The sequence below is a fragment of the Ochlerotatus camptorhynchus genome, unplaced genomic scaffold (assembly GCF_037179485.1).
Source record: "Ochlerotatus camptorhynchus isolate MF236.1 unplaced genomic scaffold, CSIRO-AGI_Acam_v1.1 ptg000338l, whole genome shotgun sequence".
Classification (NCBI taxonomy): domain Eukaryota; kingdom Metazoa; phylum Arthropoda; class Insecta; order Diptera; family Culicidae; genus Ochlerotatus; species Ochlerotatus camptorhynchus.
The window spans coordinates 164298-186148 of record NW_027040826.1 but is presented as its reverse complement, the minus strand read 5'-3'; the positions used below and the strand labels follow the sequence as shown (position 1 = coordinate 186148).

Here is a 21851-nt window from a genome sequence, read left to right as displayed (position 1 = left end):
CAAGTAAAAGGCGACCTGCGGACCCTTCGCAGATTACGAGGCTGGCGAAGTGTGGCCATGGATTGAGTAGAGAGGAGACGACTTCTTCAGACAGCAGAGGACAATAAGGTCCAATTGCAAACAATCAAGCCATAAAATTGATCCAAGAACGAAAAAACCGTGGAACTGTGAAATAAGAATGAATTTGGGGTCTTAACATAATACTGTTTCTAGAGCTCCGTAGTTTTTTCGAAAACACTTCGAAATGTGATATATGAAAAAATGTAGGGTCGAGACATCAACATGAACCTGGATGGCCATTGGACCGTCCTCCAGAAGATCCGAATCATCATTAAAGTGGATCATCCATGGTATCCATGAAAATCTTGTGGACGTAGGTCCCATGGCCTTCCAGGTACATGTTTATGTCACGACCGCAAATTAATTTATATATGACAGTTCCAAGTGTTTTCGAAAAAAACCGTGGAGCTCTAGGATCAGTTTCATGAATTTCCCACTTTCACGGATATTCCGGATCTTCCGGAGGACGGTCTCATGGCCATCGATCCATGTTTATGTTACGACCCCAAATTCTTTCTCATCATCTCATCAGTTCTTAGTGTTTTTCAAAAACTGCGGAGCTCTAGGATCAGTTTCATGGATTGACCACTTTTACGGATGTTCCGGATCTTCTGAAGGACGGTCCCATGGACATCCAGGTTCATGTTTATGTCACAACTCCAAATTCTTTCTATCATCACAGTTCCTAATGTTTATAAAAAAACGTGGAGCTCTAGGATCAGGATCGTGGATTTACCACTTTTACGGATGTTCCGGATCTTCCGCTGGATGGCCATCTGAGTCCATGACCCAAATTCATTCTTATATCACAGATCCTAAAGTTAAAAAACGCGTAGTTGTAGGATCAGTTTCAGGGATTGATCACTTTTACGGATGTTCCGGATCTTTCGAAGGTCGGTCCTATGGACATCCATATTCATGATTATGTCACAACCCCAAATTATTTCGATCATTACAATTCCTAGTTCATTCTTATATCACAGATCCTAATGCTAAAAAAACGTGGAGCTCTGGGATTAGTTTCATGGATTGTCCACTCTTACGGATGTTCCGGATCTTCCGGAGGACGGTCCCATGGCCATCCAGGTACATGTTTATGTCACGACCCCGAATATTTTTTATATCACACTTCCTAATGTTTTCAAAAAACCGCACAGCTTTAGGATCAGGTTCATGGAATGACCACTTTTACGGATGTTCCGGATTTTTCGAAGACCATTCCGTTGTCTCCAGGATCCATATATAGGAACCATGACTGTATTCTAGCTAATTGTAAACATTTGTGCCCATTAATCTAAATTACAGATCGTGCGTCACTTGCAAAACCCTACAAACACACCATTCAAAAAACGTATAACAACTCTTTTCGCTTTTTAAAAAAGTAGACGACTCTATTTTCAATCTTTTTACAATCAAATCATCTACAAGCCTTAGGAATTCTAAACGTACCACAATTTTTGAAATTTATTAAGAAATGGCTAAGTTGTGCCATTGCAAACTTGCCGTTACACGTTTTTGTGAGGTTCGTAGTCGGCGTAAAGTTTTTTACCCACCGTATTCAGAGTGTTAAGAGATTTTTATATCCCAGCTCCCCTTTAATAAGATCTTACATTGAACATTACACGTTCTGTATTCTTCACGTTATTCTTCATGATTTCTTAAGGTATTTATGAGATTCCCTGCCTCCCTTTTAATAAAACGTAAGACAAGGAATTAGATCTTCAAAAACGAGTTTGATAGTGGATTGCTATGAATTTGTCTTGGATTTTCTCTAGCATACTCATAGCCAAATACAAACTTAATTGTGCTAGCCTCTGTAAGAACTAATTTATACGATTGTTAATGAGCAATCATAGCTACATCTACATAGCAGCAGTTTCTGGCAGTAGTAGATCACGAACATTTACATAGCTGGAGGTGACCTAACATTTACATAATGTCATTTTGGTTTTTTTTATAGCGTTCCGTTCCACATGTGACGTTTATTTTAATTTGGCGGGGAATATTTTGGCTAATGGTGGCGAAGCTTTCTCATATATAGAAATCTTCTTGGTTTTGCTCTGGACTGCATGCACTATCCAACTATATCAGTGAGAGAAGGAGTGGGAAAATTTTAAAAACATCCACCACTGCAAGCTCATACAAGAAACCAACTCGATAAGATTGTGCTATTTCTCGTCCTATCCAAGTAGGGTTCCAGCTCAGCTGTTACGTCAGCTGATAATTTAATATTACTGCAGATGGAAAGTTGTGCACCAACACATTCTGTGCCTTCTTTCAGACCCAAGCAGGAGTGAGCTCAGTCTAACAAGCCTTCCGTTTCCAATGACGATACTTTTAGAATCCATATTAATGACCATTAAAAACATGCATACCTCGTGCATGGCAAAAGAACCGGAGAACTTGGTGAACATGAGATTTATGGCCTTTCTCATTGCATTTCTTTTGCATACCCGGGAAACGTGAATGTACCTAGATATCGCGACTATGCTACTCTGAAACATTGGTTCTGGCAAGTATCAGCGGCGGCACTACGACACGCCACGGCCAGCAGCGGCAGAAGCGACAACATTGGCGAATAATGGCAACCGGTGATATAAATTTCTGGGTCCCATATGTGAATCTGTCGTATGGCTGTGGATATGTACAGGTAGCCTAGCTGTAGTGCATAAGGATGCAAAGTGACGCCACACAGCACTATGCAACGGAGCTCAATTAGGTGCGAAGCAAGGAATACCGCATGATTGCTGCGTACACGAGTGAAATCAAAGATTTACTTTGGACTCCGGGATCTTGGCTGTCCTTAGGGCGGTTGTATTCGTTCTGGTTATAACCCTGGGTGTGAATCATAAAAAGGATTTATAGAACATCTGGTGGAATTATCAAAAAAAATAATTAGAATTTGAATTTATCCATCAATGGTAAGATCAGACCCTTGTTATTCATTTATATTCCAACGATGAAGTCCACATTAAAGTACGAGAAGTGCAATATTTAATTTCTGAATAATATATTGCAAAATCTCGAATCTGAATTCGACACAAATCCTAGAACATCCACTATTAGTACACATTATGAAAAATTTTATTGCACTTTGACTATATGTTTAGTATTACTTTTGCGTGAAGTCAACGATTTACATAGTTGAAGATGCTAATTTCACATAACAGACTAAAGTGGTAATTTTTATACGATAGATGAGGAGGAGATGAATTATAGAATTGATAGTTCCGTTTAGAGTACGGCAGTGTGAAAATTGCATATAGAGAGTAGACAGCGTAGTAGACTTTTAGGAAGGTACAAATCGGTTTTATCATCTCTCTTTACCAAACTCCCCCTTTGGAGAGGGATGGTGAGGGGTGCCCCCCCCCCACCACTGGCAAAAAGAGATGATTACCGACCGCTCAAATACCAACTATGTGTTTGAAACAGTTCTACCGAATTTTACCGCACTCCAGTTGTTATTTGAAGGAATGCATCCAGCGTAGGTTTGGAAAACTTTTATTGTTTTTTGAGCATTATTTGAAAACAAATAAAATAAAGATAAATTACGTCTCTAGCTAATAAATCATCACACTAAAGCTTCATGTTAGCATTTCCAACCAACTCTGAAAATCGTTAACTTCGCGTATGGAGTAACATAAAAACACTTTGAATGTAACAACTCAAGGCGGGAGTAGCCGTCAACAATGCTGATGATGGTACAGCACGCAACAACCACCCTACTGCTTCCTCTCTGAGATGATCACGTTGGTCATGACGAGAGGAGCAACACAATAGTTGGGTAAAAAAGAACTGCATTATAACACACCATCGACTGGAAATGCTCTCGCAACGTGGGACTTTAGGTAGTGATGAAAATGTCGCTAGAACTATTCCACAGCCGCAGTCAGTTTATGAGCAACAAGAGGGACGCACATTTTTGCCTGTGGACTTGGAGACATACTTCAAGTCCCCGCGTACATCGTACGGGTTAGGCAAAAATGTGCGTCTATCTTGAAAAACTGTCGCATTAATGGCCCTTCGCTCATTTTCAACTTCTATTCAATTTTCATACTGCCGTACTCTAACGGATCTATCCACCTACCCTCTTCTAAAGATCATTCTCTAGCTAATAAAACATCACACTAAAGCTTCATGTTAGCATTTCCAACCAACTCTGATGTGATGATTATTTTTTTAAGAACACACAAAACCAGGTTTATATTGCCAAAACTACGAATTTTTGTTAAAATTTGGTTTTTATGTTCAGCCAAGATGGAATTTGGCTCCTTCCTTTGAATATTACGCTTGGATTTTGTTGAATAGATCTTCCTGAATCCATTCGTCTAATTAGTTTTTTTTTAAGCACGCACCATATTTAATGAAACTGAGTTATATTTGGATAGGGAGGAACTATCGAAAACAGAACTTTTTTTTTATAAGAACTGTTACGTTTGTGGTATTCCGCTTGATAGTTTATCCAGAATTTATCAATACCCAAAAATCAATTGCTTTTATCCTATTCATCTACATTATTACCAATGTTCTTCCTTGAAAGGATTCAAAAACCTATGCGCGAAATAACCCGAATTTTACACATAAAAAAGTCAACATTTGTGGCATTAGCATAGCATAGCATAAACCAGGTTTCACTATGTCGTACGTGGTACGAGCTCTAAACTGTTGTTAAGGAGGAGACCCACCTTCATCCGTTGCTGTTAGATAGTAATTTGTGGTTAACCACTACCTCTTAGATACAAGATTAATCCCTTCAACAGACTAGAGCTGTCCTGGCCACGTCCTTGCATCTGGTGGGGATGGGAGAAGCATGTTAGTCCGACACTTACTTAAGAGAGATGCAGAGATCTCTACGACCCCTCATAAGTGTCACAGGAAGGGTGGAATTCCGTTAGTAGGGAAGGAAAGCCATAGGATACGCCCAGCCGGCAGTCAACATTTGTGTCATTAGTGTCAAAAATCAAAAAAGTATAAGACTAAAGCGAAGGCTAAGAAAAAATGTTAGCGTTTGAAATATACGGTTTAGGTGTAATGTAAAACGAATTTTAAATGTTTTATTTATTTGTTATCGCTCCTAACCCCTGGCTCGAGAATCGAGTGACAAAAGAAAAACTTGGGATTTCTTCCGGCCCAAATATTATATGAACACCCATCTTTTACTGATTCACCTGTGTGAGATCGAGTAATTGACCCACATCGGCACGATATGGCATGTTAGGTGGTTTGTACCATGGCACGGTAGCTGTCTCAAAGCGATTTGAAAAAAACGTCTCTGAAGCCTTCTGGTTCATAAGCTTTTATCCGAAAAAGAAAAGTACATTTATCCGAAAACAAAAAATTAAATTGACTCACCATGGTTACACCATTTCAGTTCTGCAGAAATATATGATGTTTTCATGAATCACTTTGAAAAACATGATTTTACTATGTTTTCGGTATAATATACGTGGAAAGCTATAATCATATTGGTTTGATTCATACACGATTGGTAAATGCACGATTATATCGTTGCGACTGAATTCATCCTATTTTTCATTACAGCCGAAACGTGCCGTTGGATCGTTAAATGAGTGAGCAATAGTGAGTAAATTTGGGTACTTAAGTTATTAACGGAAGTGCCTTTATGTTCCAGTAATCCGAACAAGCTTATATTTTGAGAATTAGATTGATCGAATCAGGTACTAACTTTTCATTTCAAGAGCAACCCTATACCCATTTAGATTCTGTTTTAATAATAAAGGCAACTTTGCTCTGCTGGCGTGTCGCTGATTTACGATATAAATATTCAGAGTGAATTTTCCGCACATCTGATGTTAAACAGAAACTTTCATGTCAAATACTAACATTCGATTGTATGCTTCGTTTCGGTTTGTTAATGTATAGTGGCAGCGATGGAGCGTGCCTAGTCATTTCACACATTTTCGATCCAAAAATATGCGCTGATAATTATTTGTGACGTTATTGTTTCTCGACAGATTTTGAACTGTAACTGAAAAAATAAATAATAAAAAATGGGTGGGATTGTGTACAAGACGCGACCGCATGGTTAACGTAGACTACGTTAAGCTGTGTAGTGAAAATCTCGTGCATTTTTTCTAGATATTGTACATATTTTGGGTTTCCTACTTAGTAAAACTTGGTTAAATTCAGTACCTCATAAAAATGCGAATACATATTCTATTACATTTGGTTCCTTAATTACAATCAGATATGAGTAAGGCTTTCTTCAGGTGATTCATTGAAGCGTCCAACAATGACCGTCATGATGGCTGATATTCCCTATCATTTCAAGATTTCTAGGACACAAATCTTGGATGGTTGTGACATCACTCAAGAAATTGAAACTCCTTGTGTACTGGACTGCAACAAACGTGAAGTTCCAGTTTCTTATAAGTTTTGTGAGAGCTGATTTCTGTACTCTTGAAATTTTTCTATGGTAATGAGATTGATCCTGAGCGATTCAACTTCAAAACGCTAAAAATAAACGCAAACACAAAAACGGAGTGCATAGTTTTGCATCAATGTTATGCAACATTTCATAGTTGATCGAGATGATATCAATTAGCCATGAATCCCTCCAATAAGTTCCATTTGGAAAATTTTCACTTAGATTTGACACTTCGAAAATACATTAAGATGTTCGAAAATCTCTCTGTTGTAGATCGGCCGATTTTCGAGAAAACGTCTGTCAAATTGATTCCTTGTCTGTCAGAAATGAGTCTGCTGGAATAACAGGTTTATTTGAAAATTTTCCATCGGTCAAATTTAAGTAAAAATTCACCAAATGGAACACAGCCTCAATAACTTGAGCACAGAATCGTTTCTTGTTGTGGTTGTCGTATTAGATGCTAGATAAAAACTTCTTTTTTCGATATGTGTGCTGAAAATACCTGGGCCGAGTGGATTAGTGTTACTTAGGACATAATGCAATATTCAGCTTGAATTGTTTCGCTTAGCTGTTCCAATGTAAACAGAAAATCGATGAAATGAATCGAACATTACAAGTCTTAGGCCTTTTTGAACGCTCACTGTCGAATTTCAGAACCTAGCACTGAAAAAAAAACTCAACGGTACCTCTATTTATGCTAAGAGATAAGCATTGCAAGTCCCTCCTACTTGAAGAGTTATGTAATCGAACGGCTTGCTATGCCTCGCCCCCATCAGCAAAAAAACTGGGGTTGTATAAACCGTTCTATAGCATAATTTTCCAAGTAGGAGGAACTTTCATAACTAATTTAAAAGCATAAATAGAGGTACCGTCTGATAATTTTAGTGTTTGGTACAGAAAACAGTAATATGTGTAGGAAAATCCTTTTTATGCAAAATAATGAATGTGCGTTCACAAAACGCACGAAATCTTAAAAAAACATTTTTTTTTAATTCAATCAATAGATTAAAAATGTACCGAGAATTCAATGGAGGGATTTCAAGCTAAAATGTTCTGATCGCAAAATATTGACGATCAATACCGAAATTTCGTCCAACCCGTTTTGTGTGGTGTGTGCTCCTGATTTTCAGTATTGCCCAATGATTAGGGAACTTTCATAAATAACGTAGTAGTTGAGGGAGCAGAGGGGTTTCAGAAGTTGGGACCGGCCATGTATTAGGTGTATTGCAAAACACGCTCCGAGGGGGAAGGGGGTTAATTGGTCAAAAATATACGTAATTTATGGATGGCCGTTGACATTTCGTTGTATACTGGAGAACACCACCGCTCACCACGCGTTGATTGAATAAACACCGTTTGGTGAGACCAGATGAAATTCAACTTTGAAATCTGTGTTAGGGAAATCGCTTTTCGCAGACAATCGGTGATAATTTTAATTATCAAAGCAACAGTTGCACATTCGTGCAATTTTCAATAGTGACATTTTGAAAAAAAAAAAATGATATAGTCTTAATTCTTTAGCTACGTAGAAATATATCTGATCGATTGTTGATAAAATTATTGAAATTGGTTCAGGGGCAGCTGAGTTATTAACGTGCAAAATCTTTCATAATTTTGTTACATGTTTCATTTTCCATGTTTCCACAAAGTGTACCCCCATATATAAATCACAGACGTAGTCCTACGTCAAAACCTTAAAAATGATTCTAGACTGGAAACTTTTTTGTGAGTATTTGTTGACCAGTGTATCCAAGAAGTTGTCCAAGCAGTGTATCCAACGTTGTAACGTCACACAACATAGTCACTCACCACATAGTTTAGGCTACTCAAATAATAAACTCTTGTTCAATTCTTATAGGAAATTTATCACAATTTACAAATCTACAATATCATTTGAGGGTTCTTTTCATTTTACTTAGCTTCAGTACAAGAGTTGTAAAAAAAATAAACTAACAAAAAATAACTAATTTTACACGTGACGGAATCCGTCTTTGACATAAAAGATGAGACGTAAACAAACATATCATGAAATGTTAAGAGCTCCGAGACTGAAAGTTCGTTGCTCGACGAAAAGTACGTTTGATTGAGTATTCCGCGTCTGTTCTGACACAAATTTAAGTCAAAATTGACGCTCGTATGTCACTCTCAGAGTATCTAAATTTATTTATTTTTTTTTTATTTTTTCTGTGTACCTTGAAGCTTGTAATCGAAGACGAATGGTCGATAAATTCGATGCTACCGACGCCTGGACCCTACCTATCGATCCATCAACTCATGAACCGGGAAGGCGTGATCAGAGATGTTATGCCTCAGAACATCCCCGCGGCGCCGACTGAGATTGAAGAGAGTAGCTCTTGATTTGTAGAGCTGTGTACATTTTTGTTGAAAAAGCCAAAATATTTGATTTAATTCTACTAATTTTGTATCACATTCACTTTTTGCTTTCTCTTATACGTTCACAAAGTGAATTAGTGAAAGTGAAATGTGAAAGTGATACAAAAGTAGTAGAACTAAATGGAAAAATCTACGAAAAAGGTGTTCAATTGTTCTACTAAAACGCTCATCAATCAATTTAGACAAATCTTTTGTTTTCTTGATTTTTTAGTTAGCGGAGCAAAAATACAACCATTAAAAAAGAAGAGTTTTGAGCATAAAAGCTTAGGATTAAGAAAAAATAAACAAAAATCGCATCGGCATAGAATTATTTTATGTTGGGATCATTTCCACTTGACAGGCAATTACGCACAGATTAATAAAATAACAAAAAATGACTTTTTAATGCTTCACACCGCGTTCTGTCTATGAATAATTCATCGAGATCATAAAAGTGAACAATGGCGTGAGGGATTAGCAGGGTAGTGGCAGCATAGCCGTGATGGTTTTACCTGATCGACGATGAGCTGCGTCCAGACAAACACGCCTGCATTGCAAACAAAAGCACGATGATAATGACCTGATTGTTCTGCTTTGCACGGGATAGGTTTATTTCCGGTTCACTCTAGTTGGTTGTTATTTGTACAGGTGTAAATTTTGCTTCTAGTTGGGTTAGTCTGACGTCAACTTGTAATTTAACTGAAATATGATTAGTGGATTTGGTGTGCCCTATATACACGATGCGATTAGTAGTTACTACTCAGAACACAAGCTACACATTTCCGACGCATTTTCAACGAGATGACATTGTTCGGTGGTTTGTATGGCTCGATTTACTTGACTTAAGTCTCCTGCATGCCACAACTCGTATATCGATTGATTTTCGAAACGTTTTTATCTTCTTTCGTTCACTTCTGCGGTCTGAGCGGTGAATTTGCAATATTGATGCATACAATTATAAGCGCAAGCATTAAATTAAAGATTGTATCTAGGTGAACATATATAGGAACTATTGAAATGTTCATTTAGGAATGTTTCGTGTCCTTGCTTCATGGTGTGTACTGTGCAGGAGAATGAATGTGTACTTATATATCTTATCATTCGAGAATGACTCGTAAAAAATCATGCTTTGAAGCAATTTACAATGATATATGATTTTGGCTTTCTCTGTCTTGGGTAATCCAAACGGTCAGTTTTGCATTGTATTTGCAGATTGAGGAAGCAAAAATCGCATAACCTAATACAACACTTTTCTCTGTTAAACCCATTGTTTGATGCGCATTTTTTTTTGTATTTTTGAGGGCATCATTCAATAATTTTGTAACTCATCGTATTCCACACAATCACCCGTTACTGATACAGACTTGATTGGATTCCACTACTACTCTAGGGTGCATACACATACGAGAGTTAATTACTTTTGGTGGGGAAATTTTCCTCAACCGCTGGTTTTCCAGCAATTGATTTAATTCCCGACCGAAAACGTTTGCAGGCTCGTCCGCATCTAGCTATTTCAAAGCATCCGTGAACTGTCAGTGAAGCCATACAAACTGAATAATTTATTAGCTTGCATACTCGCTCACGGGCAGCCGCTTCATTACACCATCGCATCACATCTCAGGTAGGTAAATCAAACCAAACTAATCCTCCGCACACCATAGCATTGCATAGTATAGCAACGCACCACAGTTTATCTCTATCTGTCTCTACGCCTTTGTGGCTGGAAGTAGACTACGGATAGGCGCTACATTGAATCACATCATTTTGAATGTGCGACGTCTTAACTTAGAGATTACATTTTGGTGGCAATAGCTTGGTGTACTTAAAATGTTGAATTATCAATAGTATCAAATGGTATACCAATCAATAGTATCGATTTATAAAATAAAGTATAAATATATTTTAACAATCCCCATGACAAATGTTTGTTTTGGTTTGGCCTATGAGAAATATAGTGAAAGAGGGAATAACATCAGCAACCGTCTGTATTGGTCATAAAATGAAACAGGTTATAGGCGGCAAGCAGTAATGTGTTCACAATGAAAGCGGCGCTCGCTTCAGTCCGGTAATTGGGGAATCCCCTAAGAGAATCAATGTTGAAATCATTTGAAGTACTAACTTGAAGTGAATGTTACTTATATTAAGTAGCACAGATAAATTTGCAATATTTATTGATCTTTGAAGTTATTCTCAGTCTGCTTATAAACGGTCTAATACGAAGCCGCAATTACATGTTATGCCATATCTTATTTAATAATTGAGCTGTAAACAACTTTACAGGTATGTCTTTGAATGACCTAAGGTTTTTGCCAGATTTTAGTGAACGGAACTCAAATATGAGTCAGATTCAACGGTCGTGTGCCTTATGAAGTTAAGTAATATTCCTAAAACACAGTTATTAACTCTATATAATATAAAATGTTGGTGAAAATATCTTTCCTTTCGATTAATATTCATTTTTGGCTATACATCACTATTACTGTTAGCCATGAATGGCAGTGATAAGAGGGAATTGGATTCGAATATTTTGACAGAAGGTTAATCACTCTGACCTTCAGAACCAACCGAGTCAGCACCCTCTTTTGAACACTGCGGCACTCTCCAACACCCAGTGATGATTACTAGAGACGCACAGGGAATCATAATCATTTATAGTCAGTTTGCCTGACATAACTGATAATCTTGTTGGTAATTCTCTCAAAGGTTATGTAACTTGCCTCCTGAAAAAGTTCATTCATGGATTGAAAAATCAGAAACGTCTCGTGATCTATTTTCCCTAGAACATGTCAACTGAAACATGTTTCAGTAAATTTACAAAAGACACACTGCACAGTGCATTCCCGCATAAACAATAACCATAAGAAGCACTTATCCACCAATTTGGGATATCATGCGGTATGGTCGAAACATCTTTGATATCGTTTGTGTATGATACCGGTTTATAAGGGCTTAGCAAATCGTCGCTTGAAGCAAATACCAAAATTTAAGTCAATTCTGGAACCACCACAAATAATGCTTGCATTAGGTCATGTGTCACGGAAGCTTTGATCAGCTGCATGCATGTATACAGGCCTAGAGTAAACAATCGTGTTAGCAAAACTGGAAGACTGAATGTATTGTATTTAGCATGTTGTTCAAATAAAAACATTGGAGGCATTCCCTAATAATATTTTAGCAACTACCGTGGACCCCCGTTAATATAAATGACACTTCGTGCATACTAACGCAATTCATTATTAATTTAAACTTTTGGTGTTGTTGTTGTCATAGTCACTTTAACGATCTTGGGTCATTCGTTACTTGTCTGGGGGTGAGATTTGATCTCGTGATTTTGGCGTTAAAGGTATGGATTCTTACCAATACGCCGGGGTCGCCCCCATTTGAACTTCTAGAACCCTATGACGATCAGAAAAAGTAAGTTTCTGGTAACCTTATTTGCTGTTTCGTTTTGATTCTATATTCTATTTCGGATCTTTGCGAGTGCAGTTTCGAACCCCTTCGGATACGGTGGTGTTTAAAGTTTGCTCTCTGTTTTTTGCGTGCGTTTATTTTCATAGTTTTCGGCTGCATTTGCCTGATCAGAGATGACACTCCGGTTATACTTGTGATTTGTGGTTTTCTCGATTTCCGAGAAGTTTTAGAATCGAGAAAGAAAACATGATTCATCGTGTTTGCAAGCATCAAAAGATTTGGCGCTATCTCCGTTGTTTGATTTTTTTCTCTCAGACCAGAAATTTGTGGCATCGCCAGTGATAATTTTAATTGGGTGGGGTAAAATTCGTGTATTCCCGGTTCAGTTTTCAGTGGAAATTCCGTATCACAAAATTGCCCACCGATTCCTTCTTTTGTTTGCCGTTCGATGACGACGGGTGTGTTTTAGAAAGAGTGACGTTTATTGGATCCGTTTCTTTGAACGGCTGTGTTTTTTTTTGTAATCAGCGGTTGTAAGTGTGCCTGCGAATTGCATTGCCTCCTGGGAGGCCTGTTCACCGTGGTCGGATGTCACGTTTTCATCGTGTAATTCTATCGAGAGTCTTTCAGAGACGATAGTTTTTGTTTAACTGTAGAAGGATATAAATCGTCCTCTTACGTATGACAGAATCAGGTAAATAAAGTATCGACCTGAGTGATAAGGTAAGAAGATTTGCAAAAATTATTTTTATGAACGCTAATTAATTTATTTCATAAATCACAACAATACACAGGTGTGAATGAACACGGAGTGAATTATAAGAAGATGCTGCGGCATCCAGATAGGTTGTTCCTCCGCTGAACTATTTTGGGTGTTACTGGAGCTTTCAGTGTTTGGTGATGGCGAACTTTTGCGTGTTGCAGTGTTCAGTGCGGGTGTTGTGGTCCTTTGTTTTGGCAGTTCGATGCTGGAGGGTAGTGAACATATGTATTATATGGCGTGGTACATCTTTACTACGATGGAAGTGATTCGTATATTTTTTTTTTCTTTCGTTTCCGGTTTTGGTTCAAATAGCTAAATCTATTGATCAAGACTGAATACTGATCCAACGAACCCAACTAACTAACAAAATCTCCTTTCCTGTGTCTTTTGTTGAGCCCCCAAACAACAAAGGTCACTCTAATATTCCTTCCCTACTCCCACCTGATAGCAAGGACGTGGGTGGCGCCGTTATTGATCTACAAAATATGAAGTCACTGAAACTTGTACAATGAGAATGGACGGTCACTCCCGACCAGTTGATTCACTGACTCTGATCAATCACGGAGTAGCAACCATTGATATGTGCAGTCAGTCTAAGCTAAGCTAAGCTAAGCTAAGCTGTATTCCATTTCGGATCTTTGCCTTTCACTTCACTCCATTTCATGTGCTAAATAACATTTGGGCAACTTTTTGTTTGCTCGGCGTGCAGATTAGCGGGGTTCAAACAAAAAAGTGTTCATATTAAAAACTCTCAGATTACCGGGGTGTCGTAAACGAAATCTGCCAAAAGTCCCACCATTGAGCGGATGGTACAGCGCAAATCAAAACACGATGTGGTGTCATCACTCAGTTTCCGATAGGCCTTTTTAAAGCACCACCAGTGTAGAGTGCGCCAGGTGAGTCCAAGAGGAAACGTCAACCAAACCGTTTGTTAACATTAGAATAATGATTTTTCGCAATGCAAATTATAGCATTTGAAATTGGCAAGATGTTCAATGAAAAGAACATCTTGCCAATTTCTATCAGTAACTGTCTTATTTTACGATTTCGCACAGATCTGAAATGATTTACACTTAAACCACAGACAAACAGACATAACATATTGAATATTTCTCACTGTAAAACATCGTCGCTAAGACATTACCGCCATCTGTTGAGTACACTGTGGATAGCGGTAGTGTTTGGACGTCAAACGCAAGGGAATTGACTATACACGCCACAGGTGGTGGTACTACCAACTACGATACTTTTAAATTGTCCGTTAAATGCTTGTTCGATGAACAACTTGCGAGTGTTATGTCTGTTTGTCTGTGCCTAAACTATTACCTCACAAGAAATCCGGAAGGTCGTAACCACTAAGGCACTATTCTAGTTTTCTATTTTTCCAAATTATCCAAACCATTTGTGGAATAATCATATCATGTGGGTTATTGTTCGTTTATTGTATTTTTATATTAGCGTTTCTAAATACTAATATAAAAGAACTCAAGTACGGGTATACACTAGGGTGGTTCAAAATATCGATTTTGCTCCACCAAGCTCAATCGTATATTTGGCAAGCCTACCCATAATTGATTCTGGTGAAAGGCTAGGTTGAGGAGAACAATAAGTATACTTTTCGCATACTAGTTTCTATATAAAATTCAAGGTGCTAAATTTTGGGAGAATGATCAGGATCTGATTTAGAATCGCTTGAGCTTGGTGGAGCAAAATCTTAATTTTAAGCCTCCCTGGTATACACTCTTTTAAAAAGTGATTTGTTCAGTACCTTTGACGAGAGCATTGACTATACCGTTTCAACCCGTCCTTTATCGCTAAGATTAACATTTTGAATATAAGATTTTTCAGTGGAGTGAAAGGATAGGAAACGATTCGCTATGTTTCACAAAACTGATATAAAGTCTCTGATCACGCCTTTCTTCGGAAGGGAAGTAAAGCAGTAAACATTGATATTGAGTTTTAAGGCTAGCATGTTACAACATGGAAAATGCTTTGAATTCAAGAAATTATCAGGTTTTTTGATGACCGTTTTGATTTTCGTTTGTGCAATAATGCGGCAAGATCATGGCGCCAAGAAACCTTAAAATATGAAAATTTCACTTTTCAATTTCACTCACAATTTCACAGCAGATGAAGTAATAAAGGGTGTATTCGATAAAAATGGCACACCCATATTTACTCACCAAAATCAAACCGATTATCGGATTTTCTTGAAATTTTCCGGGAATGAAAAACTACTAATAAGCTATGATTTACAAAATTGGTTTTATTCAATTTTGTCTCCCATCCCGAATGCCCGCACCTTCGTTTTCACTCCACCCATAAAAATTTGTACAGCCGACTTCCCCAGTGTTTTTGTTGATTTCACCCAAATTTTCTTCAAATCCAGCTCTGTTTTAATAGTTTTGGGATGTTTGCGAAGTTCCGTCTTCATAATTGCCCAGAATTTTCAATTTGGCGAAGTTCCGGTGAATTTGCTGGGCTCATATATTTTGGCACAAAGTTGACTCCGTTGGATCGGTACCACTCCAACACGTTTCGAGCGTAGTGGCAGGATGCTAGATCAGGCCAAAACATGAATGGCAAGAGACGCTTCTTAACGCACTTTTCCGTGTAAATCGCACCGTTGATTGTTCCGGAAGTGATGAAGGGAGCGCTTATTTCAGCACTTCCGCAAATCACCTGCCAGATCAGGAACTTCTTTGTAAATTTCAATAATTTCTTCTTTTGAACATCCTCTGGAACATCGAACTTAGACTTGGCAAATATTCTTGTCCAGGAAGTTGACGGAAATCGGCCTTGACGTAAGTTTCGTCATCCTACACGATTTGGTGAGCAACTTCGAGTAAAGTTTCCAGGCGCGGGTTTTCACAGTGATGTTTTGCTTTTCATTCCGGTTTGGGGTTTTTGCACCTTGTAAACATGTAACCCAGCACGCTTCATGGTTTTCTGCATAAAAACCGACTGAAACCTTCCCAAGTAACATTTTGGGTTTTATGGGTGTTCTGTAGACCACGATTTAGACTTGTAGAATGCTATAAAACCTCAATAAAACATACAATGTTACTTGGGCTTGGACTTTTTAGCGACACCTCGAATTGACATGTTTGGACGGTTCTTGAACTGTTGCACCACTTTTCTGGCCATTTTACTGTCCATTTGACCACTTTTACGACCACTTCCTTCCTACCTTGGGGCACTCAGACGCTCCTTGAAGGCTCTTATCACACAAGACACAGTTGTATTAGCAATTCCAAACTTTTTTGCGATCCATCGATGGCACGCCTCTGGATTTTGATTGTAAGTGTACACATTATTTTCACGGACAATTTCTTGTTTCGCTGACATGACTGGAACTACCGTATGAATAACTATAAAACTTGACAGATGCAAACAATACACTTTGAATAAGATTTCGGTTTTTTTTACTCATACGGTTCAATACTTACGGAAGTGAAAATTGAACAGAAGTTGAAATTGAGCGAAAGGCAATTAATGAGACAATACTATTCAAATGTGCACTCATTTGTCAAGCTCATCTCATGGGTTATGGGATTTTAGGAATTTCCTCAACTTCTCCCACCTCTGTAATCATAAACTTCACGTGTGGAGTAACAACAACTTTGATAGAATGTAATAGCTCAGGGCGGGAGTAACCGTAAACAAGCCTGATGATGGTACAGCACGCAAAACCACCCTATTGCGTCTCTCTGAGATGACTACGTTGGTCATGACGAGAGAAGCAAAACAATAGTTCGGTTAAGAAGAGTTACAAACACAGTTATACACACTATCACCTGGAAATGTTTTCGGCAACATGGGGCTTTACTCAGTGATAAAAGTCGCTAGAACTATTCCACAACCGCAGACAGTATACAAGCACGTCAAACGCGCACTCTGTTGCCTATGAATTTAAGGAAATATCAAAGGAGTACACATTTGATTAGTATTGTAGCATTATAGGCCCTTCGCTCAATGTTAGCTTCTGTTTAATTTTCGCCCTACCGTACACTAACGGAATTATCAATCTATCCTCTTCGGAAATTTCTCTAGCTGATAAATTATCGTACTAAAGCTTCATGTTGACATTAGTATAACTGAATTTCCTCCCAACACTATTTTGAACTTAAAGTTGCATCTTGAAGTTCTTTTAATGTTACAGTGTAAAGTTCATATTTACTAAAAATATTTTTTAGTAATTCAAAACTTTATCATTGTTCAACGGTCATATTATAGCGCTTTTCGCACATTATAAGGGCGACAAAAAGGGCGAAAACGCTAATAAAAGTTTGCATTTAGGTTAAATCGCTTCTGTGTCTTCGTCGTGTTTTTTTTTCCGTGGGGGTCATAACAAAAAGGTCCGCAGATGGCGATAACAAATAAAAACACACTTTTATTAGCGATTTCCTCACTCTTGAGAATTTGAGAAATGCAAAAAACATTTTTTTTTGTTTTTATAAAATAGCTTCGGTTAGCAACTGAGTACCGCACAGTGCAACAATTCTTAAAAAAGAAAGTCAAAACCCTTTTCTCGCTTTTTTCGATGCTTAAGTGTTTAGGTATCTTGGAAGCAGTGACGAAAATACGGTGAAAGAATTTTCGCTAAATTCTCATCGACTGTTTTGGCATGACAAAACGTGAAATTTTTGTTCAAAATGTATTAACAAGCTCATTTATTATTAAATATGTTACTTGTGCTGTAGACATTGATAAAATATTTTCACTCTCCTGATTACATACTATTGCTTGCGGAAATTCATTTTAATTTACTAGTAATTTGGGTTCCAAAAAATATGAAAACTAATCTCTTCTTCATTCCTTTATTTAACGTCGGTCTCTGTTCCGCAATCTAGTGCCAATCACCGACGGACATCGATTGCCATCCATTGACGGCAATCGAATGTGCAGGAAGGCAGCTTCCATACCTGCGTAGGATATCGCACCCATTCAAATGCACATGGGCCAGGACCAACGGCTTTACTTCCCTTCCGAAGGAAGGCGTGACCAGAGATTTTTATGCCTCAGAAAAACCCCCACCGACCTCGGCTGGGATTGCACCCAGACTTATTGGGGTGAGAAAGTAGTCACGCTTACGACTACACCACCGGCGCCGGCAAGAGAGAACTAATGAGAGCTTCCTCATTGAAAAATGACAGGAATGCTTTGTAATTTTCTCATGACGAACATGATATTTACCAGCACTGCTTGGAAGAATTCTTAAGTTTCTTGAAATGTAATTCAGCATCTTCTGAAATGTTTATATATCATAATGTATTAAGGTGGTATTACGCTTAGAAAAACTTATTTTTTTATATATGTTTATGCCTTGGGCACAGTTGTAGAATTATGAATTTCATGAAATTTTACTAAAGACACCAAGTTTCTGCGCGAAATATAAACGGATTTTTGTCAGGAGTACCTTAACATCATAAATCTTAACTAATAGATTTAACATGTTCTTCAAAGTTTTCAATATCATCAAAATACACATCTTTTACGAAAGACAGCAATATTGAAAATAGTTTAATTTGCTCTGTAAAGCGATTTTAAAGCAAAATTTTACAATTTTGCAGATAAAATTACTCTGAAAATGTCAGTTTTTGGCAGCCAAAATTAACGTTGTTGGGAAATGCTCAATCATTTCGGATACACATCATATAGATAAAGATTGCTGATTATAAGTAGAATTTTCCATTTACGATACAAAATTGTCCATTACCAGTTTACATAGGTTTTATCGGTATTGAATTTTCCATTGCCGAAAAACCGGTTGTCGAAAAAATGACAACCATTTTACACAATTCAACCGAATAAGATGATCATGTTAAATTAACTATCGCAAATCATCTTCTTCTTCTTCTTGTTCGCATTTCAAGCTTATTGCTTAGCGCATATTAGCTCATTGCGTGCTCTCAACTTCCACAGTTTACTAATTGAGAGCTTTCGATGCCAATATCAATGCATGAATTTGTATATTGTGTGGCAAGCACAATGATACTCTATGCCCAGGGAAGTCGAGAAAATTTCCAACCCGAAAGATTCCCTCGACCGGACTGGGAATTGAACCCGCTGCCTCCAGCTTGGTAATACCGTGCCTTTACTGACTAGGCTATGAGGCCCCGCAAATCATAGTTATCACATTAATCAAAGCAATGTTCTATTTTTATACGGCATGCCACTATGTTCAACAGCAACCGTTGAACGTAGTGGCATGCCGGGTAAAAATATATCAACATCAATATTTAAATAATTTTGCACGCCCGCCTTGTAGCAACGTTCACTGCATATTGGCATATTGATAGTAGTTTTAGGAAATTCCAGGGAATCCCTCTCCCATAACGAAACAAGCTTAAGGTTAAGTGGTTCATAATTTAATTACAAAAATAATGACCTTCATCAAAACCTACGCGACCGTCTACTAACTGTGGCACATGAAATAATTGATTGAAATGCTGTTTATATAATTCATAGGTTCGTGACTTTTGTTCAACATTGTAGTGGTGAAACACGTCTTCAAAGACGCGGGGAAACCCGTTTGATAGTTCTCTTGATGAGAAGACGGACATATATCTGTCAAATTGGCCTTACCGTTACCATCACACTGATGGTACACAAAATCAGCAGAATCAACATCAGCGTAGATGACAGCCAAATACTGCAAACCGTTCCTTGAACCATTGCTTTTCTATGTTTTATTTTTATTCGTTGTTCACCTGTCACTAAACGCACTTTTCCACGATCTTTTTTGGTACGCAAGTTACGGCTGGCTCTTCTAGGCTATATTTTTCTACGATAACTGTTCACCTGCGAGATGATATCATTTCACATTTTGATTCTGATTCTCCAAATATATATGTTGCACATTTCGAAGCTTAATTTGCGCACTTTGCTATGTACCAATACAGAAGCGCATGTCACAGTGATGTGTAGTATTCACAATTTGCTCTGCTATTTAGTGTATGCCACTGACTGAATGATCCCACTCATTGAATACACGGTTGCTAATAACACTAGGTACTCGTTTTTCCTGTTCGGAAACCCGGTAAATTGTAAGTAGTCGTGTTGATCACGAAAGCACTCATATACGAAAACAAAGCGTATGGACGGAGCAAATTACAACAACTTATCCATTTGCTGGAGACACTTGTTGACGATCCGTGCCTCACTCGATACAGCACCACTCGTCACTTAACACGTCCGATCGAAGCTATGTAAAGAGATCGACTGATCGAACTGTGGTTTGCGCGAGAGAATCAGTAGCCACCGCGCCGGAGTGCGTTCGAGAAGTCCGATAAAGAGAAACTTGCTAATCATATTTGGATTCCCGTGAGAGAAACGAAACCTCTCGTTGTCTCGGAAACCAGTCTATGATAAGGGAGGCTATGCTTATTTTTAAATTGATTAGAGTCAGCTGACTCCGAAAGATATTTATGTTCGTTTTTCTTTGGCATGTTGGAGCTTCTGCTAGAAGGGCCATTTACTTCTTTCTTTGTAGGAAACCAGACTGGTTGAACCTGCGTTGCCCAGCGTACGATGCCACTTCTTCTCCCCCGGAGCTGGTTCGATCCAGCCTAATAAGCTAGAAATCGGGAAGGAAGACGTTAATTTCGGGCTTCAGGTGCATTTCAACGATCTCGATGCTCTTCCTCCTGAGCAAACGTTCCAATTGAAAATTATGATGGCTCATACGGTCCCATACTGAATGATGCGGGATACGGTATCATGAAGCTGTTCAGTTCAGGTCCTGCAGGTGCGCTGGATCATGATGACTTCTGTCACGAGTGTAACAAGTTCCGCCGTTGTAAGCAGAGTGTCTACGTTCTCAATCGTTGGTGAAAGAAGAGCACCTTTATGCTACCACGATAGCCCTGCAGGTGGAGAGGTGCTTCAAGATGCATCGGTTGCCGCATATGACTGTCGAATTGAGTTTGCCGTAGTGTTAAGTACCCTAGATGTTGGAGGGACCGATGTAGCAGCAGCAGCAAATTTAGCGCCGTTGAGAGATGGCAGGAAAGTTCTGCCCGTTGTTTTCCGGCACCCTTCTGCGGCCGGGTTTATTCTGCATAGAGGCTTTTTGCGGATACTAATGAATTCCGCTCGCTTCGGGCAAGTATTGCTAGTTGCCCGATGTGCTGCAACTTTTCTGGAATTTTCTAACAAATGGAATGACTAACCATGTATATTTGAAGACATTTCCAAAGGGAATCCAAAGAGCCTTCAAGGAGTCTTCCGGGGGAAGTCAGGTGAATCTTCTAGGGGAAATCAGATGAATGTTTTCAGAGAAGCGGTTAAAAACTTCCAGGGGAAACTAGTAGAAAAATTTGAGGCAAGCTGATAGGTGGAAGATACTTCCTTAAATAAACAAGGAATGGCGGAGCTCTGAAAAAACTTTTGAAGAAAAGGTCATTTCGAAAGGAAATCAGAAAGATGTCTGGGAAAGTAATATGAAACTTGTAGCAGAAACCGTAGAGTCTTCCGGGGGAAGTCATAAGGAACTTTCGGGTGAAAGAAGATACAATGTCCTCTTCGAGAGCAGGCCAGTAAGACTTCTGAGGGAAGTCGAAATATACTTTTGTAAATGTTTTATCAACTTTGGATATTGGAGGATAGGGTCATGGGATGCCAATCGTTTCATCCAGGAGAAAACAAAATAATTATTTAAATTATTGGGCGAAACATACGTTATGCCTCATGAAACCGACAGAAGATAATCATCCCTATTCTGTATTTCGTTCGAAACGAAATTCCTATACAAAAAAAAAATTTTTTGTATGAGAATTTCGTTTCGAACGAATTGTAGAATAGGGGTGAACATCTCAACATTTTTTTTTCTTTTATTTGATTTCCGTCGATATT

At 38.3% G+C, this 21851-nt stretch overlaps 1 protein-coding gene across 6 annotated transcripts in view; it reads right to left on the bottom strand.

Annotated features, from left to right (window-relative positions):
- The window catches only part of spz (Spaetzle domain-containing protein), a 47445-nt gene extending 27239 nt beyond the window's left edge, over positions 1 to 20206 (bottom strand). For all 6 annotated transcript variants that reach the window (XM_065231060.1, XM_065231061.1, XM_065231062.1 and 3 more), the window contains exon 1: positions 19584 to 20206. In XM_065231060.1, coding sequence (XP_065087132.1) covers positions 19584 to 19673 — 90 coding nt within the window. In that variant the 5' untranslated portion in view covers positions 19674 to 20206. The remainder of the gene's footprint in view (positions 1 to 19583) is intronic.
- Between the last annotated feature and the right edge of the window lie 1645 nt (positions 20207 to 21851).